Source organism: Mixophyes fleayi, chromosome 4 (assembly GCF_038048845.1).
Source record: "Mixophyes fleayi isolate aMixFle1 chromosome 4, aMixFle1.hap1, whole genome shotgun sequence".
Taxonomy (NCBI): Eukaryota; Metazoa; Chordata; class Amphibia; order Anura; family Limnodynastidae; genus Mixophyes; species Mixophyes fleayi.
In genome coordinates, this window is record NC_134405.1 from 317,280,880 (window position 1) to 317,308,829 (window position 27,950).

The 27,950-nt window shown below is 40.6% G+C and overlaps 1 protein-coding gene across 10 annotated transcripts in view; it reads left to right on the forward strand.

The window, feature by feature from the left end:
- Positions 1-27,950, forward strand: part of SGCD (sarcoglycan delta) — a 495,352-nt gene that overhangs the window by 342,264 nt on the left and 125,138 nt on the right. For 9 of the 10 annotated variants that reach the window (XM_075210130.1, XM_075210140.1, XM_075210133.1 and 6 more), the window contains one exon: positions 22,057-22,242. In XM_075210130.1, the coding sequence (XP_075066231.1) occupies positions 22,057-22,242 (186 nt within the window). Of the gene's footprint in view, positions 1-6,442; positions 6,679-22,056; positions 22,243-27,950 lie in introns of those variants that run through there. The other variant, XM_075210136.1, reaches the window with a different exon arrangement.

Sequence of the window (27,950 nt, forward strand, 5' to 3'; positions counted from 1 at the left end):
CTTAATCTCAGTAATAAACCAAAACTATTGTAACAAAGGGAGGCATTTATCTGACAAGATGCAGGGAAAACATACAAGCAGAATAAAACATTGGCGCAGTTATGCACCTAGGTTGAGATTAAACCAGGTAAAAACTTATGTGTAGTTTAAAGTTTTGTTAACTTACATGATTTCCTCTCAGCAAACAGACAGGGTGTGTATGTTAGTGCAAACAGAGCCAATGATGGGCGTTTTCTCTTAAAGAGAAGGTGGGTGTGTCACCTGCCCATCAAGCTAGGGCTGGGGGAGAAGTATCATGTATAAAAGCTTGTTTGTGTCATTTGTGCACCAACGCTGGGGAAGCTGGCTGGTCTTGCAAGAGATTGTCTATGTCTAGCTAGCGTTTAGGGTCTCCATATCTGCTGTGAAATTCATATGGTGTCAAATACATTTTAAACCATCCTGACAATAAAACTACATAAAAAGGAAGAAGTTGTTCGCGTGTGCTTCAGCAGTAGCGGGCTCTTGCCACACTATATATTTAATCAAAGAAAGAGACACCTATCTGTAATAAAATATCAGAAGGAATTTTAAACAAGTGTTTCCCATCACTGCCCTAAGTGGTAGAATTACACAGCAAAGTTCAGACAGATTGTCCAGATTGACTATTTTTTTTATTTAATATTGTTTAGTGGGGGGGTGGGAAGGGGGGGCAACAAATGACCAATAACTATCAAATAGAATAATTAAAATCAGGGTCGCCAGGTCACCCCCAATTTATTTGGGGGGGTGACCTGGTGACGCTTCTCCATCACCTCCGTAGAGCCTAGCTCTGCTCTACTGTATTGGGCAGGTATATAAGCATTAGAGACTCATTTGTTTACAAGGGCAGAGTGGGAGCCAACGTCGCAGGCGGAAAGCATCACTAGACGCATTCTCATTTGCGGGCCTCGAAGCCACACCCCACGTCTCTGAGTGAAGTTGCTTATAAAGTAGCTTGAACAGTCCTATACATTTCTGTCAGTTGTACTCTCTGAAATTATTCCATAAAAAAACAATGTTTAATATCGTACCCAAAAAGTTCAATATGTTCCCTACGAGGGACACCCTGCTCACAGTAGACAACCTCCGAAAAATGTAAGAAAAACACAAAGGGGTGTATCTAGCGCAGCATTTTAGAGTAATAGACGTATACATGATTGAAATAAAGTTCTAAAAGAAAAGTGTATAACTTATACACTCCTGATCCAATGAGATTACAAAACGTGCCTCATATTCTCTGATTGGTCCTGTCAGTTTTCTGTAAGGGTCTCTCAGCCAGCTGAGCCGGTTATTGAAGTAAAACTCACAATTAAGGAGGATCAACCTCACGTGATCAGCACGTGATACCCCTCCTCAATCACATTACTACCAGTCCGATTATTGGCTGGTATCAGCTGCATGACAAAAGTATGTTTGTTTACTTCCATTGTATGCCAAGGACAGTGTGCATATCCTGTAGCTAATATGGGATTGAGTGGGAGGTGGGTGTTAGCGGTGTTTGCCTTTGATGTAATTAATCTGTTTTTAAATGTGGAGTATTTTGACCAACCCTGAGCCACAGGGCTGGTGAAATCTGTGTGAGTGACAGGGCTTGTGCAGGGTGTGCTGGTTCCCAGGCTGTTCTAATGAAATGTGTGGTGAATTATAGGCTGGTATAATGGTGTGGTGGGTCACAGGCTGGTATAATGGTGAGGTGGATCACAGGCTGGTATAATGGTGAGGTGGATCACAGGCTGGTATAATGATGTGGTGGGTCACAGGCTTTTATAATGGTGTGGTGGGTCACAGGCTGCTATAATGGTGTAGTGGATCACAGACTGCTATAATGGTGAAGTGGATCACAGGCTAGTATAATGGTGTGATGGATCACAGACTGGTATAATGGTGTGGTGGATCACAGGCTGGTATAATGGTGAAGTGGATCACAGGCTAGTATAATGGTGTGGTGGATCACAGACTGGTATAATGGTGTGGTGGGTCACAGGCTGGTATAATGGTGTGGTGGATCACAGGCTGGTATAATGGTGAAGTGGATCACAGGCTGGTATAATGGTGTGGTGGATCACAGACTGGTATAATGGTGTGGTGGGTCACAGGCTGGTATAATGGTGAAGTGGATCACAGGCTAGTATAATGGTGTGGTGGATCACAGACTGGTATAATGGTGTGGTGGGTCACAGGCTGGTATAATGGTGAAGTGGATCACAGGCTAGTATAATGGTGTGGTGGATTACAGACTGGTATAATGGTGTGGTGGATCACAGGCTGGTATAAAGGTGTAGTGGCTCACAGGCTGGTATAATGGTGAGGTGGATCACAGGCTAGTATAATGGTGTGGTGGATCACAGACTGGTATAATGGTGTGGTGGGTCACAGGCTGGTATAATGGTGAAGTGGATCACAGGCTAGTATAATGGTGTGGTGGATCACAGACTGGTATAATGGTGTGGTGGATCACAGGCTGGTATAATGGTGAAGTGGATTACAGGCTAGTATAATGGTGTGGTGGATCACAGACTGGTATAATGGTGTGGTGGATCACAGGCTGGTATAATGGTGTGGTGGATCACAGTCTAGTATAATGTTGTGGTGGATCACAGACTGGTATAATGGTGAAGTGGATCACAGGCTAGTATAATGGTGTGGTGGATCACAGGCTGGTATAATGGTGTGGTGGGTCACAGGCTGGTATAATGGTGAGGTGGATCACAGGCTGGTATAATGGTGAAGTGGATCACAGGCTAGTATAATGGTGTGGTGGGTCACAGGCTGGTATAAAGGTGTAGTGGCTCACAGGCTGGTATAATGGTGAGGTGGATCACAGGCTAGTATAATGGTGTGGTGGATCACAGGCTGGTATAATGGTGTGGTGGGTCACAGGCTGGTATAATGGTGAAGTGGATCACAGGCTAGTATAATGGTGTGGTGGATCACAGGCTAGTATAATGGTGTGGTGGATCACAGACTGGTATAATGGTGTGCTATTTTCTCAAAATAAACATTGCTAAAACAGAGCTCATGGTCTTCCCTCCTTGTAGACTCTCATCCCCCCGATCTCTCTATCACTGTTAATAACACCACCATCTCTTCTGTCCCCCAACTCTGCTGCCTAAGCTTCACCCTTGACTCCTCCCTCTCTTTTACCCCCCATATTTAATCCCTTGCCCAATCTTTTCACTTCAACTATGGAACATCGCCGCATTCAGCTCTTCCTATCTGAGGATGCAACTAAAACCATCATTCTTGCACTCATCATTTCCCGTCTTGATTACTGTAGCATTCTCCTCAACGGCCTTCCCTGCTCTCACCTTGCCCCCCTTCGTTCTATACTTAACGAGGTTGCCAGACTTATCTTCCTTTCACGCCGCTCTTCTTCTGCCTCCCCTCTCTGTCTTGCTTTACACTGGCTCCCCTTCCCCTACAGAATGCTTTTCAAACTCCTCACCCTCACCTACAAGGCCCTTCTCTCACTCCACTGCTACATACATCTCCAACCTCCTCCCTATTCGCACTCCTTCCCACTCCCTGCGCTCGGCCACTCGTCGCCTCTCCTCTAACCTGATTACTTCTTCACATTTCCGAATCCAAGATATTTCGAGAGCTGCCACCCTCTACTTGAATGACCTCCGACGTTCCATCTGACTGTTCCTTAATCTGTGCTCCTTCAAACGGGCACTCAAAACTCACCTCTTCCTTAAAGTCTACCAGCCATCCACCTAACCCTCTCTCCATACTTGTTCTCTTTACCTCTCTCTTCCCTGTCCCTTCTTGCTCCTCCAGGACTTGATCCCTTCTGACTCTGTTTGTGCCTGCTGTCTGTTGCCCTCCCCTTAGGATGTTAGATCTTATGAGCAGGGCCCTCTTCCCTCCTATCTCCATACCTATTCTTCTGCTTCAGCCTCACTATAATTGCTATGTCTGGAGCCCTAGGAGTCTTGGTAAAACTTGTTTATTGTTCTGTTTTACCCTGTATGGTCTACTGTCTTGTATTGTGTACGGCACTGCGGACATCTTGTGGCGCCTTATAAATAAAGGATAATAATAATGTAAGAAAGTTTGGTGAGGGCCAGCGGTCATCAGAGATGAGGAGTGGGAGAAGATTTGCGTAGTCGCCACATTGCAGATATTGAGCTTCTTTATAAAGCAAGTGAACAAAAAAAGACTGCAACCTTAGTCTTTTTGCCTAACATAAATAAGATTGTAAATTGATATGTCAAAAAATGAATGATGCCAGGAGAAACAAGATAAGCTTAAAGGTCAAAAATTCTTTTTATTACCATCAGTTTAGTATCAGTTTAAGAAAATGCCTGAAATTCATAATTGTCAATGAGGTAAAAAGTAAGTAAGGTATTAAAAACTGATAGATTTTAATGCAGTTAAAAAAAAAATAGTTTAGCTGAAGGACATATAAAGATCTCAGTGCAGTCTCTGTATGTTTCTATATCCCCTGCACGTAATGAGAAGCACAGTACACAAGATCAGACAGGTGACGGTATTATTCCCTAATTGCCTTTTTAGTGATATTGTAACAATGCCTTTCTGTTTCTGAAGACATGCATCTTTGGTTTACATGCCAGTGTTTTCTATACGATCATTAAACGTGTATTGTTCGCTTATATCTGTTGTTAGAGCATCCTTTTATTTATTCTATTCTCTATTTTTTTTTTTTCCATTTTGCTTGCCCATTGAATTTGTACATTAGAAATATATTGTCATTTCTTATTTATTTCATTGCATTGCTCTAACAAAGCTGACCTAACTTAATAAGATTTCAACAAAAATTAGACATTTCACTGCCTGCAAGCTACAATACTTTCTGCAGTTACTAGTCTGCTACACAGACTCTAAAGGTGATCAGAGGTTTTCATTGTCTTGGAAACGTCTTTGTTGTCAGACTAAATCAGAATTCCCAGCTTATATTAATTTGGGTGGACCATCTATGGCTGTTCCCTGTACGGAGGCCGTGGGTCAATACAGTGCAGCACGGTGGCTTAGTGGTTAGCACTTCTGACTCCCAGTGCTAGGGTCATGAGTTTGATTTCCAATCATGACCTTATCTATGTGGAGTTTGTATGTTCTCCCCGTGTTTGCCTGGGTTTCCTCCCACATTCCAAAAAAATACTGGTAGGTTAACTCGCTGCTATCAAAATTGACCCTAGTCTCTCTCTGTTGTATGTATATTAGGGAATTTAGACTGTAAGCTCCAGTGGGGCAGGGACTGACCTTCAATTCCTATAATGGAAAACTCTACGTGGATTTATTCTTTTTTCTCTCCTTGGACATGTTTGGAGATGTGGCAACTGTTGTTCTTACCTGAATATACAGGTACAGCTATTTAATGGTCCTTTATGTTATAGTGGAGCCTCAGCCTGATGAAATAGACCTTGGTCTTTCTGTCGCTGTCACCCCCCCTCGGAGCTGAGCTGTACATAGAACATGCGGCAGCGTTTCAGAACCATTTGGCTTGTGCAGGGCAGCCAGATATTTACTCCTTTTGCGCTATTTAAGTGCAATAAATAGGTGCTTTCCCTAGTGGAATCACATTATTGTGTACATATAACTGAACAGTATTATAGCTGAAAACAGTAAACAAGTTAAAGTAGTAAATGATGTAGGGGTGGCTCAAATTTGGTAGAAGACATTACTTTGACAATTTTAGTTTACATGCGCTTTTAGTCACAGGTCACAAAGTGGCTACTTAGACAAACATCGAAAAGCGGAAGAGGGGTGTACGCCAATATCTGTGCCAGGCAGACAAATAGGAACATTGGCTCATAAATATTTGCTCTCCACTCCACCATTTTATCCATACTTGCCTACTTTCAGTAGGCGACATCTGGGAGATGGGCGTAACTAATGGGCGAGTAAAATGACGTTTTGTCGCGGGGGGCGGGGCCAATATGACACGATTCTCGGTGAATTGCGTCATTTTAACAAGGGAATTGTGGGATGCGGGAGAAATGCCAGCTCTTGCGGGAGTCCGGGAGACCGACCCGAATTTCGGGAGTCTCCCGGACTTTCCGGGAGAGTTGGCAAGTATGATTTTATCCCATATGGTTCATGTTAAATTCTTTTTCTGCTTAGTAAGCTGTATAACTGCTCTAACTTACGTTACCGAGTGAGAATATTCATTGAAATACTGTTGTATAAACTAGACATGTGACCATGATAAACTTTACTCAGCCCAAATTATTTTATTAAGCTATTTTCCTAAGCTAGAATGCAGAGCTTGCAATCTAGCGGGGTGTTTTGCTTTTGTTTGCAGCCTGTTCAGTTCCATGTTAGGTATCATTAAATCAGACCCCCCAGGGACTGAGCAGGAAGAAGTGGAAGCTCAGTAATGTAAAACAGGTGTCCCCCTCCCCACCCCCCATCTTTATTTCAGGCAGCTGAGACCAGAAGTGGTGACAGATCCTGGCAGCGCATCCATGTAATACAGAGGCCGCAAGGCTTCAGTAGAAATGAGGGAGAGCAGCCCAGGAAATTCTTAGGGGCTGGGCAGGGTCTTGGCTGCAAGTTTGTGACTGGAAAATGTGAAACAGACAGTGCAAGCTTCTGAGCGCAGGCCTCGCCGGCTGGGTACGGAGAAGTCTGTGCAGCTACTTCTCTCTCTCTCTTATGTTGCTGGAGTGTTTGTTTATGTCCAGAGACTGAAAGGTAAGGTGGATATCTAGAGGAAAGGCAGCAGTGCTTCATAGTTCTCTCTATTAACAACAATCTGACAGAGCAGAGTCAGTGTAGCAGCTGCCCTATATACAGTATACTGTAGTTTTCAGTATGAACACTATGCAGTACAGGCCATGACGGCTGTTGCCATGTTGTCAATGATTTTTTTTGTGCTTTTATTTAATGGAACAGTATTCAGTGATTAGAGGATTCTGTGCTGCCTGACACAATGTACCGCTCAGTAAACACAGAGCACATGGAAACTCTCTGTGTGGTCTGGTCACCAATACATCCTCAAAGCTGGAGGGTTATCTAGCAGTCTATTGATTTAACCCTCTGCCTACTGGTTTATCAAAGACGGGACATACTATGGCACTGATACAAGAAAATGTCTTATGTAGTAATAAAATGCAAACTTAAAATAGCAAAGCATCATTGTGAAATTGTAATGTCCATTGTATTGCAGTGGCTTGTGTATGCCTTTCCAAGCCCTATTATTTTCAGAGTGGTCAAGGGCAGGCGCAAATAGCGAATAGTCGCCAGCAATAGCGAATCACTTATTATTGGCTGTTTGTGAATGCTTCACTGATGATAGGTGTTTCCTTTGTTGCATGTGCATATAAGGTGATTGCGAGACAGTTAGGTGTTTCTCCCGCATTGGAGAGGTTTTTTTGATGCCTAATATCATCATCAGAAGCAGTTATTTATATAGCGCCACTAATTCCGCAGTTATGTACATAGATCTCACTCACATCAGTCCCCGCCCCATTGGATCTTACCGTCTAAATTCCCTAGCGCTTTGATTGAAATTTGATAGTTTTACCTTCACTTACATTCCCATTACACTTTTCATAATGACACTTCCAAATTTCCAATTCACCCACTGGGTTCTGCTCCTCGGGAGGTTTCCGTCCTCCCTGAGCTCATCTTACATAGTTCCATTTACCTGGTGTGGTGTTCCTTGGCTGCTTCCTTGAATACTCCAATGGTCCAATGTTGCTCTGTTCTCCGCTGCTACTGATTGACTGTTTCAGATTCATAAAAGACAGTTTGAAAGAATCCTATCATAGTAGTGAGAGAAATCATTGATGGACCCTTGGAGCCATCAACTGCCAGAATCGGGGGGAGTGGTGTAACCCAAATAAGTAAAACTAGGCATTATTGAGTGCCATCAAAAAACATTTACATTTTGGATGGCGTTATCCTTTAACCACATATTCCTTACCCTTTATCAGGTTTTGCACAATAAAAAGGCACTCATACCACCCGACATTACAAATCATCATCATCTATTTATATAGTGCCACTAATTCCGCAGCGCTGTACAGAGAACTCGCTCAAATCAGTCCCTGCCCCATTGGAGCTTACAGTCTATATTCCCTAACATACACAGTGAGAGACTAAGGTCAATTTAATAACAGCCAATTGACCTACCAGTATGTTTTTGGAGTGTGGGAGGAAACCGGAGCCCCTGGAGGAAACCCACGCGAACACGGAGAGAACATACAAACTCCACACAGATAAGGCCAATCTCATGACCCCAGTGCTGTGAGGCAGAAGTGCTAACCACTGAGCCACCGTGCTGCCCAAATAATAATCCTAGAGAGACGCATAAGGCGTGTTGTAGAAAGACAGGCAGATAGATCTTTGTGGATTTGGGCTACAAATTATCATAAAGCAAAACTTACAATGCAAAGCTGCAAACAATACAAATCACTAAATATGTCGTACTATGCTAGATGATGCTACTATAAATTTAGGAACGAAAGGTGACATTTTTGGGAATCGGTGGAATCTATTCTTAAGATCTATGCAGTCAGACACAAAACTGTCAATGAAGGGAACCACACACCAAGGAATAAAGATCAGATCACAACTTATAGAGAATTCCATTAATCTTCCACCAAATCAATGATATTGCGGCTGCAATAACCATTTTCCATTCATGACAGCGGGCTGTCTAGAAGAGCGAACAGCGACTCACAAATTCACAATACAGTGGAGTGAACAGCAGATTAAATGAATGAAAAATGCTGAGTGCTCACAATATATTGTGTTACAGCTTAGTACCATATGGTGCAAGGGGGCACGTTAAAAGGGAGATAGTGACCCTCGTCATCTATCTCTCTAGTCAGATGTGATGGAATGCTGTGACACTTCTGGAAATTCAACTAGTTGGTTGGTGGTCTTGTATGACAACGGTTAAAAATGATCCCTATTGTAATGTGGTTTATAATATTAAAAAATGTTGTTAACCTTCAATATTTTGTAGCTCATATCTCTCTATATTTAAAAAGAGGAATGTGAATAAAATACAGGTCTTTTACTTGGTAATCATAGTGGAACTGCCATGGGGACCTGTGCTTCAAAGGTATCTATAGGACCCTTTATGGTACCAAACTGGACAACAAAAGGTTCCCATCATTATTCATCAGTTTGTTGTTCTACTCATTATACAATTGAGTCAACATTCCTGTTTAGATACTAAACACTTAGATCCTGAATACTATTATATACAGTCTATACATATTTTGAATGCCGTTTAGATGTCCTTGATACTTGTTGGACCTCATGCGGTTCCTTGTGAAGCTGTTCACATATTGAAATTTGATACAATTTATAACATGTGAATGCTTACGTGTGACCCTGAGATCCTATTGATTTTTGACACCGGCTGGCCTATATTGGAGAGATATTCATAGAGAGATATTTCCGTATCCATCCGAATTGAAAACTGATTAATTTTGCTTATTGATCACAAGAGATATAATAATAGTAATGTGTATATTTTTCCTGTTATTGAGTCACTTAATTATCTGACTTTCCAGATATTGACTCTGTCGTTATGAATATCGTATTGATATAATTTATATATTGTATAATATATATTTGTTTTACTTTATGAACTTAATTTTGTAGTGTAATGAAATCCGTCTTTAAAAAAAGTAGAGAAACACATTTACAGTATTTTTCCCGTCACTATATGATTTGTGCTTATATTATTCCAGTTTCCAGTATATCTTAAGTTGTCGTTGTTGGAACTTCATCGCAAAGCATGCTGGTCCTTATTCACGTTATTTATTAATACAATGAGATATTTTATTTATTCTCTTGTCCTGCTGACTGTGTGCGGAAGTCAGTTCTGTTTTCTATTCTACATTATGTTTGCACAGAACTCCAATGTGCTGTTATGACAACAGGGAGAGGAATGCAAAACATAAAAATATCATCAACTACAACATGGATTAGCCATTAAGCAAAAAAAGAAAGAATGGTGCTTAATTTGTTTATCAGAAAGAATGTACAGTTGTATTATCAGAATCTTGTCTGACATGGTTTTATATGTCTGAGGTCATGGTGTTCCAGTGTTCAGGGCCATGTTTTTGTGTTTATCTAGCCTATAAGAAACCTTAAAAGGAAACACCATGTATTATTTTAAAATCTTATAGCCCAATTGATGGTTTATAAATAATTGTTATCAACTTTTTAGCTGCCTTTTTAAAAGAAAAATGAGCAAATATTAAAGGTGCTTCTTACCTATCTACTTGTGAGGCGGAGATTTGACATCCGAGATTGGAGTAATGGGAGATCCCGCGCCCTGGCCTTTCTCTGCCCGTTATAGCAGATTTTGCAGGCAGCTAAGACTAGAGGTTGTGGTTGTGTTGATGCAACAATGACGCAGTTCTCTGCAAAGCAGTTAATCCTTAGGCTATGTACATATAGCACTCAGTGTAGCCTAAGGATTAACTGTTATACACAATAGTGTTTTACCACAGGTGCAGTGAGCAACGTTGACGCTTGACATTTTAGAGATAATAAATATCTATTGTAAATGTGTTCCCTGTAGTTTATGAGCAAGACGCACTTAAATTAGTGCCTACGCTGGTTCTGGTGCGTCCTTGCGGTGGACACAGATTGCTTCACTTTAGCAAGTAAGATACCTTACCCACCTTATATCATCCAAATAAAAGCATGTAAACGGGGTTGAGAATGGAACCCTTTGGTTCCAGTGACTCTATGTCCACTTGTACTTGTGATTCGGGAGCATTTGGGACAGGTCAGAGTGTTTTGAATGCTGCTTGCTCTATTTGCTTGAGTTTATGCAAATGAATGGATTGAGGATTTATGGAGCGTCCTCCAGTGAACCCCATAAAGTGCATGCTCTGGTTACCTCTGTATTTCAAAACGCAATGCCAGTGAGTAACCAGAATTAGTGTGTGAGAGAAGAGTTAATATTGTTAAATCATGTTATCAAACATAAGAGGAAAAAAATAAGGAAATCTCCCCTACGGTGTTATGGGAGGCTCATTAAGCGGTAATTAGAGGCCATCTGGTTAGTATGGCCACCTATCACAAAAGTAAAAAAACATCCAAACATAAGACTCTAACTATGCAATTAGAGAACCTGGAAGTGCGACATAAGAAAACCTTAGATTCCAACATTCTGGACCATATTAGTTGGGTGCAGACAAAACTGAATCTCCTTAAACAGACTGCTAAAAATTTTAAATGGTTAAACCAAACATTTTATGAAACAGGAGACAAGGCAGATAAGACTTTGGCCTCTAGACCCCGTTCCAAAGCTGCACAGAATAACATTCTGGCTATTAAAACAGCAAAAGGTACCCTGTCATATGATCCTAGGGCCACAGGAGTTTCAATCATATTACTCCGAGCTGTACCATTTGGAAATGGAACATCCATCTGGATCCCTCCCTTCAGAGGACGTTATGCAGACTTTGCTCACCAGCTGGTTTACCAAGATTGTCCGCTATGGCGACTGACCAATTGAACAAAGAAATACCCACTGATGAAATTACACAAGTGATAAAAGACCAGAAAACTGCTAAATCCCATATGGATTTTCTGCAACATACTAGAAAACATTTTCCGGATTCCTAGCACCTCACCTATAGTCCGAGTTTAATGCTGCTCTTCAAGGGATCCCCTTCCCTAGAACCATGTTAGAAGCAAGAACAGTAGTGATACAAAAAGAATGGAAGGACCCATAGAAGTGTGGTAGCTATAGTCCTATCTCTCTCTCGAATAATTTAAAATCTCTCTTTTTTGCGGATGATATCCTTTTGTCTCTTACCCGACCCCGGACCGCTATTCCCGCCCTATACAGCTTGATAAATGAATATGTCGCACTTTCAACTATAAAATCAATTTGAAGTCAGAAGCCATGATCTCCCATCTCATCTTAAGGGAGCCATTCAGCCGGCTCATAATTTACTGTGGCAGAAACTAAAGATGAAGTACTTAGGAGTGTATGTTATTTTGACCTATGAGCATTTATACAAGGAAAACTTCCCTTGTGTACTACCAAGACTATCGGCAGATTTGCTTTCCTGGATAAAGCTTATAATCTTGTGGCTGGGCAGGATCATAGCACTCAAAAACTGTACTTAGTTCCGAGGTTATTGTACCTCTTTGAAAACCTCCCAGTTAAAGTCCTGAACTCGTTATTCAAGGAACTTCAGTCAACATTCCTCATGTTCATTTGGAATGACAAGCGCCCTGGAATACCGTTTTCTATTCTTAAGAAGTCTAAAGTAGGAGATTCCCTGATCTAAAATGTTATTATCTTGCTATTATCTTGTCCCGCATCCAGATTACGGATACCTTTGCTCTCCAGGACAATATTGCTATGCTGGATATCAAATCGCGCCTCTTCAACTGCAAATTTCTTGCTTCCCAGTGGAGAATATCTAAAACTAAGAGACTCCCCAAATCGCATTTTCTCCCTCAAGTCCTTTCTGCACATCTGGGACTTCTCTGATTCAAGCTTTCTTCTGAGTCTTCTCCTGTGTCTCTGATCTGGGACAATCCAGTTTTCTCTCCAGAATTGTTGGGCACCCAAGTTAAAACTTTGGTTACAAGCGGGTGTTAGGGTTGTCTTTGATTTGACTGCCTATGGACATTGAGGGCTAGATTTACTAAGCTGCGGGTTTGAAAAAGTGGAGATGTTGCCTATAGCAACCAATCAGATTCTAGCTGTCATTTTGTAGAAAGTACTAAATAAATGAAAGCTAGAATCTGATTGGTTGCTATAGGCAACATCTCCACTTTTTCAAACCCGCAGCTTAGTAAATCTAGCCCTGAGTGTCTCTGCAAGATATTCAACAGAGATTCTCCTATGTTACACCTCTATTTTTTTAATTGTTTCAGATTAGACATTTTCTTATGTCTCTTCCTTCATTAAATGCCCTACGGGACATCAATCCATTTGAGGATATTTGTTGGAAATCTCCACTGAGGAATGATCTCTTCTATGTATAATTTGTCAATTGATACCACCTTGTCTCCTAGAGCCATGAGGGGGCACGGGAGAGAGACCTAGGCCCCCACCTGATGGATTGTGTTGGGAAGAGGCCAGGTTGGTAATTGCCAAACGTTCCATTTCCATCCGCATCTAGGAGACCTCAAATAAACTCTACAATAAGTGGTATTATACACCTGAAAGACTCTCTAAAATGTGTTCAACAGCTAGCCGATAGTGCTGGCGGGTGTGCGGCCACAGGGAAACTGCACTCCATCATTAACTCAATGCGAGAGCAGCCGATATCGAAGGACCCCAAGTGTTTTCTACTTTCTAGACCTCCGCAGGATGTTAGCATACACATCCAAAAACTGGTCTTCCATCTATCGGCAGCAGCTAAAGCGTTAATAGCTAAAAACTGGAAGCGAGCAGCCCCCCCCCCCCCCCACACCCCACCCCTCCAGTTTGGCCTACAAGAAATATATGTCTGGCAGCACAGTGGCTTAGTGGTTAGTACTTCTACCTCACAGCACTGGGGTCATGAGTTCGATTTCCGACCATGGTCTTATCTGTGTGGAGTTTGTATGTTCTCCCTGTGTTTGTGTGGGTTTCCTCCGGGTGCTCTGGTTTCCTCCCATACTCCAAAAAAACATACTGGTAGGTTAATTAGCTGCTATCAAAATTGACCCCAGTCTCTCCCTCTCTCTCTCTGTGTTAGGGAATTTAGACTATAAGCTTAAATGGAGCAGGGACTGATGTGAATGAGTTCTCTGTACAGCGCTGCAGAATTAGTAGCTCCAGAGTAAGCCCCTCTAGGATGGTTCATACCCCCTAAAAAATGAAAGGTAGCTCCTCCATCCTAATCGCAGTTCCTGCCTTCTGTCCTCGGGATCCCCTGCCGAGCTTATCCGGATCCCAAATCATGACAATTAAGAAGTGTCTACTTTTATTCTATTTCTCTTTTTCTTTGTTAATCTATCTTAACCAAATACTGTACCTTCCCTTTTCACTTCCCTTCTCTCTCTCACTTCCCTTGTTATTTACAAATACTATTTACAATCATTTGAAGATGGGGTATGGTATAATATATATTGTAAAAGTTTATTTATACCCGGTTTGAACTTTCTGCTCAATAAACAATTTTTTTCAAACAAAGAACAGTAAAAAACGTTTGCAAATCATTGTGTGACAATTGGAGGATATAAACTGAAAAACAAAACGCTGTCTCTGTATATATGACAACTACAGTACACATTGATCCAAACTTATTAAAATGAGTTACTTTAGTTACTTTTTTGTTCTTCTGTAAAAGAAGCTATGAGCATGAATAGCTCGGGCTGTAATCACACGATCTTAAAGTTCCATCACAAATAACTGTTCTTGGAACTGTCTGCATTGTCAGGGGGTTGGCGAGTCTCCCGTACTCTGCCAATGTCTACAGGCAAGCAGGGTGACATTGAAAGGCTGACTGGACGTTACAGCTACCAATAGGCAGTTGTATCTCTTGAATTAAGATAGCTAGGTATAGCAGGTGCTTATATTTATGTTATGGCATATTGGGATGTAATAAAAGCATTGGTAAGAACATTTATTAAAGTAAGCCTCTCCTTTGATATTTACAGAAGAGAATCTATAGTAACATGTTATACAAGACACTGCAAAAACCTTAATTTATGCACTCATCATCTCTCGCATGACTATCGCAATTCCCTCCTTACTGGTCTTCCGAAAATCAAACTCTTACCCCTACAATCTATTTTGCACGAAGCGGCTAGATTGATTTTCCTTGCATACCGTTCTTCCTCTGTTGAGCCACTCTGTCAGTCTCTACATTGGTTGCCTGTTTTTCAACAAATCCAATATAAAATTCTTCTACTAACATAAAAGGCCATCAACAAGATTGCACTGATATACATCTCCTTACTTATCTCAAAATATCTCCCAACTCGACACCTCCGTTCTGCACAAAATCTGTGTCTCTCATCCACTCTCATCACTTCCTCCCATTCCCGGTTACAGGACTTTATTTTCGGCCTGCACCCACGTTGTGGATTTCCCTCCTTCGCACAATAAGACTTTCCTCTAGTCTTCAAACTTACAAGCGTTCTCTGAAAACCTACCTCTTCAGGCAAGCTTATAATATTCCTCTATCACCCTCTTAATCTCCCTAGGTTACCCTATTACCACCCTCTACACAGCTAACACAAGACAACAACCCCCTGAACAACATAGTTGTGTGACTGATCACACAGCCCACTAAATACTTTTTAAACTTTGTCTTATAGCTGGACCAATGTACAATATGATGTAGCACTTACCCTTGTGTATCAAACTCCCATTGTAAGCTTGCGAGCAGGTATCTCTTACTTCTATGTCTGTCTGTATTACCCAGTATTGTTTTATTAATGTTTGTTCCCAATTGTAAAGTTCTACGGCACTATATGAATAAATGATTATGATGTTAGGATCCAGGGTACATGTCATGTTAGTGGGGTGTTCTGTGTGAGATCTGTCTAGAGAAAGATGTATGATGTTGAATTCAGGACCAACAGCAAATGTCAAACAATTGGTACTAGAGCAAGTAAAGCCATTATTTCCCATTAATATATATCCAAGGCTAGGTATAAATGAACAAAGTAATATACCATGCTCCTGAGGTGTACAGTGTACACACAAGTCCAGCTTCCTGACCCTTTTAGCGAACTTATGGCTTAAATTAAGCATGATTGTGCGTGGACACGGACTGTATTTATTACAAGTGGCAGTTTTGTATGTGTGAAAGATTTTATTGCAATAAAAAAAAAAAAAAGCTTCAGAAGAGCAGAGCGTAGTCGCCAGGGGGTGATCCGGTATTTATTGGGACACCTCCGTGTCCCAAAATGACAGCACTTCCTGTAGTGGAAGTTGTTTCTCCCCTGCATCAGGACTCTGTCCAAAATATATGTCAGGAGCTAAAACTGTCTGCAATGGCTTAGACCAGGGGTGTCCAACCTTTTAGCTTCCCTGGGCCACATTGGAAGATGACGAGTTGGTTTGGGCCGCACATAAAATACACTAACCCTAACTATGGCTGATCATCGAAAAAAACCATAGAAAACATAGTTAACATATTAAACTTACTTGGAAATGAAGTTAGTAAGAGTTAGGAAACCTGTTGCAGAATCATGATTAAAGCAGTAGTCCCATTACCAGCTACAATTTAATTTACCTGCATCTGCCCCTTAGTGGGGTTCGGGGAATTAAATGGCAAAAACTTCTTTTTCCTCTCTTTCTGCACCCATGAATCATTTTTTTATTGACCAGTTTGAAATGGTCACCGATATAGGAGCATCAGGAGGACTAATAGAAATCTACAGAGATTTAAAGATAGGGTGGTGGGAAAAATAGCTCATGGAGCAGCCTCCGATGAAGGTAACAGTGGGTGATAATTTCACCCTACTCAGCACTGCACATTTAAAATGGTTTAAAATATTAAAAATACAATCATCTCTTGATACTTATATTAGATACATACAGAGAACACAGCTAGTTCATAATTGCATGGTGCAGAAAGTCCAAATTCACAAGTAACAACAATAAGATACTGGATAATCTTTCACTGCTGCTGATAGTTCGCGCGGGTGACTCCTCTGTGCTGCGATACGCAATGGATGTCGGGTGTGATGACGTCACCCCCGACATTCACTGCGAGCGCCGCATGGAGGAGGAGACCAGGGAGGGAGCCGGAGAGCCAGCTGACGTGACCGCAAGGTAAGCATTTTTTTTTTTTTTTTTTCAGTGCTGCCCCCTTGCCACAACCAAAACTCCTGCTGGGCCACATTTACAGGCATGCTGGGCCGCGGGTTGGACAACCATGGCTTAGACAGATCATACTGTAATGTCACTGAGCTGCAGTGGAATGTAACACTGGACAATGTGTTTTACCTTCATGGCTTATATCTAAACATTTCAGGGTGAGGGGGTTCCTTTAAAACTCAAAATACAGAGAAGCTACTGGGGAGACACTGTAGAGCAGGGGTAGGCAACCTGCGGCTCTCCAGGTGTTGTGAAACTACAAGTCCCAGCATGCTTTGCAAGTAAGAGCCAGAAACATTTCAGCTACTCACACTTGCTGATGATTTTTACTACTGCTCCAATGGCTCACAAGAAGAAGTGGTGCCCTCTAGAGCTAGTCCTAGGTACAAAATCAAGAGACATACGTTCACAAGAGACTCTAAGGCAGTGATGGCTAACCTGTGACACTCCAGGTGTTGTGAAACTACAAGCCCCAGCATGCTTTGTCAGTAAATAACTAGCTGATAGCTGGCAGAGCATGCTGGGACTTGTAGTTTTGCAACACCTGGAGTGTCACAGGTTAGCCATCACTGCTCTAAGGGGAGGAATGCAATTGTAAAATAAATCTGCACGAGGTGCCACCAGAACAGCCGCAAGACACCTCACGTGGATTTTGTTTTTACAGAAGTAACAATCATATTTGCTCGCGCCCCATAGAGGTGCTAGCAACAATTAGCGTTACTTAGTAGTAATGGTAGCAATTGCGCATCCGCGATTTTCTGAGGAATGTTAATAGGCACAAGACTAAGACCTCTATTTATCAAACAGTGAAAAGCCCTATGTGAGATAGAGCTCACGATTTTTCCAGCAATAGCTGCAAAAGCCTATGTAGCCTTTCATCATCAGCACCATTTTTTTATATAGCGCCACTGATTCCGCAGCGCTGTACAGAGAACTCACTCTTAACAGTCCCTGCCCCATTGGAGCTTACAGTCTAAATCCCTAACATACACACACACACACACACACACACACACACACACACACACACACACAGAGACTAGGGTCAAATTTAGAGAGTAGCCAATTACCAGTATGTTTTTGGAGTGTGGGAGGAAACCGGAGCACCCGGAGGAAACCCACGCAAACACGGGAAGAACATACAAACTCCACACAGATAAGGCCATGGTCAGGTATTGAATTCATGACCCCAGCACTGTGAGGCAGAAGTACTAACCACTTAGCCACCGTGCTTCCTCATTGAAAAATCAAAAAAATAATAATTTAATATTTAAATACTTTTTTTTTAATTGCCAATTCTTGGACAATATATATTTTTTTATATATTTTTCAAATCGTTTCAAGCATTTATTTAGCATTTTCTGTCTCTTAGAGGAGCTCTAAGCTCACATCTAGGCTGCCAGCTCCAACGTGTATGCGCTGGGGCTCGTCCCCCAAGACTGTCCTGCGCAGCTGTATATAAAGCCTTAGTATTGCCAGGGTATCAATCAGTCACATTGGCGAAATTCTATTTCTAAATTGCGGAGCTATAATTAATTGTTATCGCTGCTTATTAATGAATAAGCCGTATTTCTGTGTTCCATGTCCCAGCGTTTAGTCAGCACTCGCAGAACTAGAGTGTAGCAGACAGCGATTTCTCTGATCATTGCGTAAGATAGGGTGAAGAAATACATTTAATTTAAATGCACATTGTTCACTTAGCAGTTTCCTTGGACACACAAGGAAAGCTCTGAAAATAGCGGACATTATCTGATGTCGATCTGTGGAGTAGTTTAAGTAGTATGCAGATTGTCTACAGTTGAAGTGTAGCTTTAAATGTCAAGGGAGTCATTAAAACAAAATCTGCCCTTGAAGTCATCATAGTTAAGAGTTCTATATGAAAAGAGTTAGACATAGCCGGTCAAATAGTCAATTATCTAATTGGGATATTTTCCAATGCTCATGTCTCCTGTTCTCTTGAATCATCTAAGGTTTAGTTTCCTATTTATTTGTTGAGCTGAAGGCAGAGTTTCCACATTGTATCATATTTTTAAACCGCTATCCCCCCCCCTCTCCTTATCTTAGTTGTGGGGGCTCCATCTCTTTCTGTCCGGCTTTGACCCCATCTTGCCACATCATACCACTCCAGGTCGCCTACGCAATGACTTCTGGTTTGAATATTATTGCATACTTGCCAACTTTTCCTCCTTGGCCTCAGGAAGATCCCGGGGTAGGTGGGCGTGTGGGGGCGGGGTTTGATGGACATTTTGGGAGAGCAGACAACTATGCGTTTAAAAAAAGCAGCTAATTAATCTCTAGAGACTAAAGTGTCTTTTACATTTCTGTCTCCATTACTGAAGTCATGTTGTCTTACCTGTCAGTCTTTGATTAAATCTTGGTCTCCATGAAAATGGCCACCTCCATAGGCATCAATACATGGACATAGGACACAATTTCTGAACTGTGTCATCATGCCACAGGTGGTGAAGCCAACCACGTCTTGTACTGGCTCAGCATCAGGGAGAATGCCAGACTCTTCAGGGAGTGAGGGAGATCACCCCTATTTCAGGGAGTCTCAGGGAGAGTTGGCAAGTATGTGTTATTGGTCTCAAGTGCTGTGTTGATATGGCAAGCTCTCCGTATGCTGTGGCATACTTGCAAATCGGACCCCAGCAGCACAGAGTAAAGGGTTCCTATGGGAGAGACACCCATAAATCAAGTAAAGAAGGTAGGGCAAAAATATATAAAAAATGAAATTGTCCTTAAATCATATTTATTTTTGCCCATGGTTGCTCAGTGTCTTTTAAGTCAATGTTGAATAATTGGATGTAATGAATTATGATACCTCCCAAAATTACTGAATAAATAGAGAATTGGGTACAATCCAGATTCAACTTTGCCATCGACATGCTCATGAACTCTAACTAGTCCCAGCCCCTTATCTAAATATAAACAATCAGGGAAGCCAGAATCTAAATGAATATATAAAACCGTAGAATATGGCAGAATTAAACTCAAAACCTCCTAGGTTGCACCTATAAAATATTATATATTTATTAAAACATTACAGATTGATAAATACAGCAAAAAAAAACACATAATAAAACATTTTTTAGATTCTGGCAAACCTGATTGTTTTTATTTATTTTGTTTTTCTACTAGGGGAGGTGACATACCCTCCTCATTGGGGAGCGACAAAAAATAAAAAATAGTAATAAAAAATAAACAAAGAAATAATAACATAAAGATTAACAAAATAGAAAAATTACATAAAATATAGAACTATTAAAATTCCAACTTAGCGCCTAGAAGTTTAAAATGTGTCTTTTAGTTTGATTTATTTAGTACATTCTACAAAATGATAACTAGAAACTGATTGGTTGCTATAGGCAGCAGCTCTACTTTTTTTAAACCCGCAGATTGATAATTTTACCCCTAGGTCTTTCTTCTATTAAAGCTGAGGGATGGTATTGTGTAATTAACTAGGCTTCTATCAATGCTACACATCATTAACTCAGAAGTGCACACTCTCTCTACATAGAACGTATGCGCTGGGTGTCACTGGCCTATATAAATCACAAGATAGTTGATTTCACTATAAGGTTTCACCAGAGGAAATAGCTATAGCCATGGCTATTCTACAGGAGACCATAGCTCCCAAACCATCATAGATAGCTACCAATGCATTCTTTCCCTTTAAAACTATTAAGGTAAATGTGGTGGTACCAAGAATCACTAACTTCTGTTTGCTCCCTGTACCAAAAGTTGGCAATACTTCCCAGAGTAGGAGCATCCTAGTAAGCAGTACTTTTTAGACTACATACAAGGTTGGTTCTAGACCAAGTGGAGTCCAGTGCAAAAAGTACCTTTACCACCCTTCCTCCCCGTCCCATCACCCCAAATAAATGCAGCTATGTGTCCGAGCAACATCACAGGATGCGGTTGACGATGAACTGCAAGGGGTAAATGTATCAAGCTGAAAGTTTTCCGGAGGGTTTGAAAAACCAATCAGATTCTAGCTATCATTTATTTAGTACATCCTACAAAATGATAGTTAGAATCTGATTGGTTGCTATAGGCAACACCTCCACTTTTCAAACTCGCCGGAAAACTCTCAGCTTGATACATTTACCCCCAAATGTGTAAATGGAGCATCTGTCCCTCTGGCTGTAATGCTTAACAATGCTTTTTAAGAGATTCTTTCCTAACAGCAGCAATACCTAGGAAGGAGCATGTGCTTCTAAAATATAGGGGGAAATTCAACTAGCTATGAAGTGTCTCACGGACCCTCTGGAGATACTTTGCGGCTGAGATTTTGACAGAAAAATCTGCTAATTTTTCCTCGTAGCTAAAAGGAACGGAGATTTCTACTGCAATTGCCGGCAATTGAATTCCCCCACAGAGAACAATCAGTGCTGATTCTAAGTATAGAGTAATGTGAATGAAGACCCCCATCTAACGCACGTAATTAATATATGTATTTTTCATAAATCATGCGTAAAAAGAAACATTTAGCAATTTAAATTTAAGAATTTCTTATTCTCTTACTTTCACCACATCGTGGCTCGCTACACGCCTTAGGTATGCGCAAACCACCTGCTCCGCCTCCCCCTAGGCCAGCCCCCGCCTCAGCTGTACTGCTTACTAGTATTGCGGGAGTCAGCGGAAGCTCTAACCCATAAGCCCATCTTATAGGGCATGCGCTGTAAATGTGGCGTAAGTGCGGAATATAAAACCGACTTGCGCCGGTGACCTAGTATCTTAATTGTTAATTTATTTATATGGGGATCTGATCACCAGGCCGAAACCCCCAACATGGCTATTTTTATGGAGAATAAAAAAAAATAACTAAAACAAAAAAACATTAAATAAATAAAATAAGGTAAACTGTCAAAAATCTGCAAGATGACACTTTTTTTTGCATGCCTCCATCTGCTAGCCCATCTCATAGTCATAATGAGCACCATTACCAGACTGCCTGCCTTTGCACTTATGTTTCAAAAGGATGCAACTAATTAGTACAGTACTGAAGAAGTGTGAGGTGAAATGTTCATATCAGGTCAAATGAGAAGAAAGTGAAAATGTAGCGGGAGAGGGCAGCGGCTGGTGACGGCAAGGCTTCATGTTTATATATCCCCACAGTTAAATATAACCTGCTGAGAAGCCATTACATATTGAATAAGATGCTGATTTAGGCTGCGTCTGCTATCTGCCCTCCTTTTTTATGGCTTTTTGCAATGCATTCTGGTCAGGACAGGGACACTCAGCAGAGATTTTCCCTTATAACATTGAGAATGTGTCTCTCTCTCTCTCTCTCTGTGTGCCTCTTACAGATGCCTCAGGAGCAGTACGTACACCGGAGCACGCTGTCCAGCACCGAGGGACCCCACGTGTACAAGGTGGGAATATACGGCTGGAGGAAGAGATGCCTCTATTTCTTCGTATTGCTCCTCATGATACTCATCCTGGTGAACCTGGCCATGACCATCTGGATACTCAAAGTTATGAACTTTACTATTGTGAGTAACCATGGAAACCAGAATGTGGAGACAAAACGGGGAGCGAGCATGTTAAAGGGGGGGGGGCTCCTTATTGCATTTATTAACAGCAGGCATGGGCTGCAGAGAGATGCAATATAAAGTTATCATAGATTACAGGGAGCTCAGCTAGAACTTTATTTTACAACAGGAATCTGACTTGAATAGTGTTTGTGCCATAGAAACGGCAGGGAGCCCAGTTGGAAAGTCAGGAGGCGTTGTTGTTACACAAGACGCTTGCAACGGGAAGTCTGCTCAGGGTTATCTTATAGTAGTTTGTTGAAGTCCAATTTTGATTAAATCGAAAAAGCCAATTGTAAAGTGCTGCGGAATATGCTGGTGCTACATAAATAAATTTTATTAATAATAATAAAGGGGCTATTTTAACATTTCCCATTTCATTGGTTGACCTCCTGAAGTTCCAGCTCCATTCTATTGTGTTCCACCTCAGCCTACTAAGTGACTGTATAGGGGAAACTGTAGATGCCAAACGTATCTACGGCATTCCTCCCCAACGCTCCCCTGCTCAATCACGCCTCCATACATGATCGAATGCTGATATCCCTTTTCACACCTGCATGAAAAACGTGTGTTTTGTCAATCATGCGCAATCGTTATGACGGGTAATCACTCCCATATTTCATGTACATCTGTTATTGCAATGTCACAGAAAATGTGCGGGTTTTTTAGAATATTATTTGGGCACTCCAGGTTTAAAAAATGTGCACAGAACATTCAATATGCGCATCAGCCGTGTCATGTATACTTCAAGTATTATTAAACATGAATTTAGGTAAATCCACATTTTTCATGCAAGTGAGACTGACCTAAGCCAAGAGTGAGGCATGCTGGGAGCCGGCTTGGCATCAAATTTAAAAAGTGCCAGTAGCTGCTGCTGATTGCACAAGAGTCTGAATTTCAGCAGGAAACAGGTAATAGACCAGGGGGAAGAAAGTTGTTAAAGAAGAATAGGTTTTTTGAGTGTTTTTTAAATTATTTTTGAGGGGGATTGGGGTGTGTTGACGAAAAATGTAAATGTGGAGAATAACTCGGGAACTTTCATGCATGTGTTACACTGCACAGAAAATGACTGTTATATAACGGGTGGTGAATGCAAGGTGAACAGGAGACTTAGGTGCAGGGTGTGCAGACTATGCTGAAGGATTATAGTATAACATACTTATTGGAGGCTTTGACCTGATCTAGGGTCACAATGTATATCTGTGGTGTATCTATATATGATCTTAATGTGATTTCATGGCTAATAATTAGACCATATATGTCTGGCTCTCTACCTAGGCTGAAAGCCAACTTCACAGTCTTTACAAAAATTAATATAATCTACCACTAATTCGTGGCCTCCTCTAGTATTGTATAATCATTATACAATACTAGAGAGAGGTGTAATTACAGATTTCTAAATATTCTGCTATTATATACTGCTCTGTAGTACCAAATGGTGCTCTCTGTCTCTATATACAGCTTTGTAATACAATATATTACCCTGTACAACTCTTTAATGCTTTTGCTAATCCATTTTTACTCCCAGGTACCATGTTGCTAACTGGATGGAGGGTGGCCAGGAATAGAGATTATCAAATGATTATTGCCAAAATCATTAATAATTAGGATTTGGATGTGATTGGCCCAAATGTTGATGAAATCCAAGGAAGTTTGTAATATCCATATGATTTTCAGTATTATTCCTAATGAACAATGATGAAGTTATGACATCAGGGAGTATATTACTAAACTGTGGGTTTGGAAAAGTGATGATGTTGCCTATAGCAACCAATCAGATTCTAGTTATAATTTATTTAGTACATTCTACAAAATGACAGCTAGAATCTGATTGGTTGCTATAGGCAACATCTTCATTTTTTTTAAACCACAATTCACTAAATATAACCCCAGAACTCATCATTTATACAGATATTTTTCACAGCAATTTATACATATATTAATGTCACTTGTGTATTATAATATTAATATTCAATGGGTGATAAATCTTTACCTTCTCATTAGGAGTATGGGATTACTGTTGAAGAATCTGCTGAGAAAAATGTTCTCTCTAAAATCTGTAGCCCTGGGTGGGAGATTTGTGGAACGGTATTTTGAGTGGTAGCATCTAGAATGTATTAGAGGCTCCTATGTCTAAGGCAATCAGTTAAACTGCTGCGGAGGAAAATGTGAATGAAATAAGGGCCATGTTTTGACACTTTTTTCCCTGCGGACACAGAAACGTGAGCAAGGAATGAGATTCAGCAAAGGATTTTGTGCAAATATCATCATTTTCCTAGTAATCCCAATGTCTCTGCAGGGAGCACGCCTCGCTTTGTAATTAAAGGCTTTGTGCTTGGATGTATTGAGAACAAAGTGGTTTCATTTCACCTGCCGTCTTTTCCTGTACATCTAATTCAGTAACAGTTTTTACATCGAGCCGTGTGTGGGTTTGTGTGTTTATACCTCCGTGTTTACTGCTGGTATAGACATCAGACTCTCACGCTGAGATAATGTGGCGCTAACGATGAGCCAAAGTTGTAACGAAATTTGAACTCAAGGTTCACTCTGTTTTGCAGGGGTACACAGTTTTGGTGGTGAAATATTTCATATTTGTCATTCTGCACAAGGCTGTTCTATGGTGTATTTGGAAATTCAATTTTCACTGAATTTACAAAGGGGTATTCAATTAGCCACAATGTTCCGGAGACACAATTCGCAGAGGAGATTCTGACAGAGATCTCCACTCATTTTGTTAAAATGAGCGGAGATTTCTACTGTAATTGCTGGCTTGGTGTCCGTGCAGCTCATCGCCAGCAATTGAATTTCCTCTGACGCGTTTCAGGAGTTACAAAAAGCCATCTCCCACCAATGCCTGTAACGGTATGTTCCCCCTGGCTGACAACCGTCAGAAGTTTGAAAGTAAATTGCGTTCATTGGGTAGTTGTCAAATGAGCTTATTGGACCAATCTTTCCTTAGCACTAAACATAGCAGGAAGTGCCAGTTATACTACAAATAATGTACTTTTAAAAGTTGTACCCACTTAATGATTGGCACATGTACTGTAAGTCCATTTTAAATCCAACCTGAGCACTTTTATATTAAAAAGAACAATATATTTTCTGGTTTGTTGGCCTTGGTTTAAAAAACAATAAAATGTGTCCTCCACATTTCCTGTTTTTTCGATCTTGGCTTCAACTTGAAGCAATGGAAAAGTCTGATGCCAATGACCATAATGTTGATTAATAACAAAATGCGTTTCTCCAAATAGAAACTCGGCCATTTCACTGGCAACAGTGGTAAAAAATAATTATTCGCTTCCTTGGTTTTTTTCTCATTTATAAATTGATGGACATTGCAGGGTTTACATGAGCATCTCTGTGCCAAGATTCAAATCAAAACTTCAAAGTATTTGTTACACTAGTTCAAAAAAAAGCAAAGAATGAGGCTCAGTATAGTTTGGAAACAGTAAAAGGGGTCTATGGATGAATTACAACTTGTTTGGCTCTTTTATGCCCTGCTACAACTTTTACTAAATATGTCACTTTCATTTTCTGACTTTCTGGAAGGATTTTAGCCCTGTATTCATATAATCAGGCAGAAATGTTTATTTCCTTTGCAGTTGGAAATGTAAAAAAATTCTCCAGCTACAAATGCAATGGATATAATTGGAAATAAGCCTTTTGAGAATTAAAAGACTTGGCTGAAAGGCACAGTGGGAAGATAGAAACATAAAGCAGCGTACTTAGTAAAAGTAGGGTGTTTGTTAAAGGCAATGGGCCTGATTCATTAAGGAACTTAAATTAAGAAGTTTCTTATTTAAGTCTCCTGGACAAAACCATGTTACCATGCAAGGGGTGAAAATTAGTTTTCTGTTTTGCACATAAGTTAAATACTGACTGTTTTTTCATGTAGCACACAAATACTTGATAGCTTATTTGTACACTGAAATTTAAAGTTGATATTTGTGTGCTACATGAAAAAACAGCCAGTATTTAACTTATGTGCAAAACAGAAAACTAATTTTCACCCCTTGCATTGTGACATGGTTTTGTCCAGGAGACTTAAATAAGAAGCTTCTTAATTTAAGTTCCTTAATGAATCAGGCTCAATATGTTTAAATCACCTTGTGGTGCAAAAACCCATTAGGTGTGTTGGTTGTGTTCATGGACGCTAACAAGGTTACACACACCGCTTATGTGGGTGTGATCCTATCAACGCTCCCTCCCCCTTATACTGGCTGAAAAAAAAAGTTTACAGCCTTGGAGCAGTGTGAACGTAGTCACATTCGTCCCTATAATCTGTAGTGGGTGTGGCCAGGGCCACGTCCACCCTTGCCACAATCAAAATTATCGGGACCCCTAGGGAGAATTTTTTACCTCCTCGTCCCCCGCCTCTCTGCCAACCAATCAGCATTAAAAGAAGAATTTATGTATACCAGTTATACAGTTTTAAAAAAATCTTGCATTAATAGTGATGTTAATTACTTTGACATCACTCCTTATAATATATTTCTCCAGGTCAGAAGTTCCTGCCTATGCTTATGGATCTTTATAGTTGCCCAGAAGACGACTGACTTCATTCAGACATGTAAAAAGAGACATTCAGAAATAACTATAGATCTGTATAGGCCAGAACACATCCTGTGAAATTTTGGACAAGACAAAAATGGGGAATTCCACACAAAACACTTAAAGGTATACTCTGCTGGTGAAATATGAAATTGCATTATATGCATAAGAACATGGTCAAATGAGGATGCATGCTCCCCTGACCCGAAGAGCTTACAGTCTAATTGTCATTATGTAACCTATGTTGATGTGTACAGAATGACATTAGTCACGCCCATATTGATACCTATGGGGTTTTTAGAATGATCTGATAGATAGAAATCTCTAACTTAGTTCCAGCTATGAGCCAGCATCAAATGTAATGGAAATTGTTGCACTAGATTTTGTAGTAATTGCTCTTGTGCGGACTGGAGCCAAGGTTTCAGGTCTGGAAGCGAAACTGCCATTAAACATATTTTAAATTATTAAACAAGTGATGAAAATGGTACAGAGTATTATATGACTTAATTCCCGTAGTTTATTTAAATGACATGTGCATGGAATAGGTGATGTCTGCCGGAATATTTGAATTAAATATACTGTGTGTCGTTAGCAGATCTTCCAAGATGTTTTTATCTAGAAGAATGCACCAGCGTGGTCCTATATATTTAAACTGAATTATTGTTCAAGTTACAAACAATTTTTCAGACTTGTTTAGCTTCATATTTTCTATCTGTCTCCACTTGTCCTTTACTCACAACTCGTTTCTCTTTCACTACCTCTTGAAATTAACTTTTATTCTTTCGCTTTACTTATCACTAGGATCTAATCGTAATTACAAACTGCAAAAGTGTAAAACCGCAGCGTAAATATTTTAGCGACACCATGCACCTAATTGTGGGTGATTATATCTGATTATATCTGATTTTACATGGAAGTGCATTGATTGGTGGGCCAAGATGGGGATGTCTGGGCATACTCATGCACATTATTAAAATTACTGGACATGAAAAATGTGGTGTAACCTATACCAAGCAATGACACTGATACTTGGGGCCCCTGCATAATAGCACACTGAATTTTGGGTTCCCAGAACAATGGCACACTGACACTTGGGGTCCCAGAACAATGGCACACTG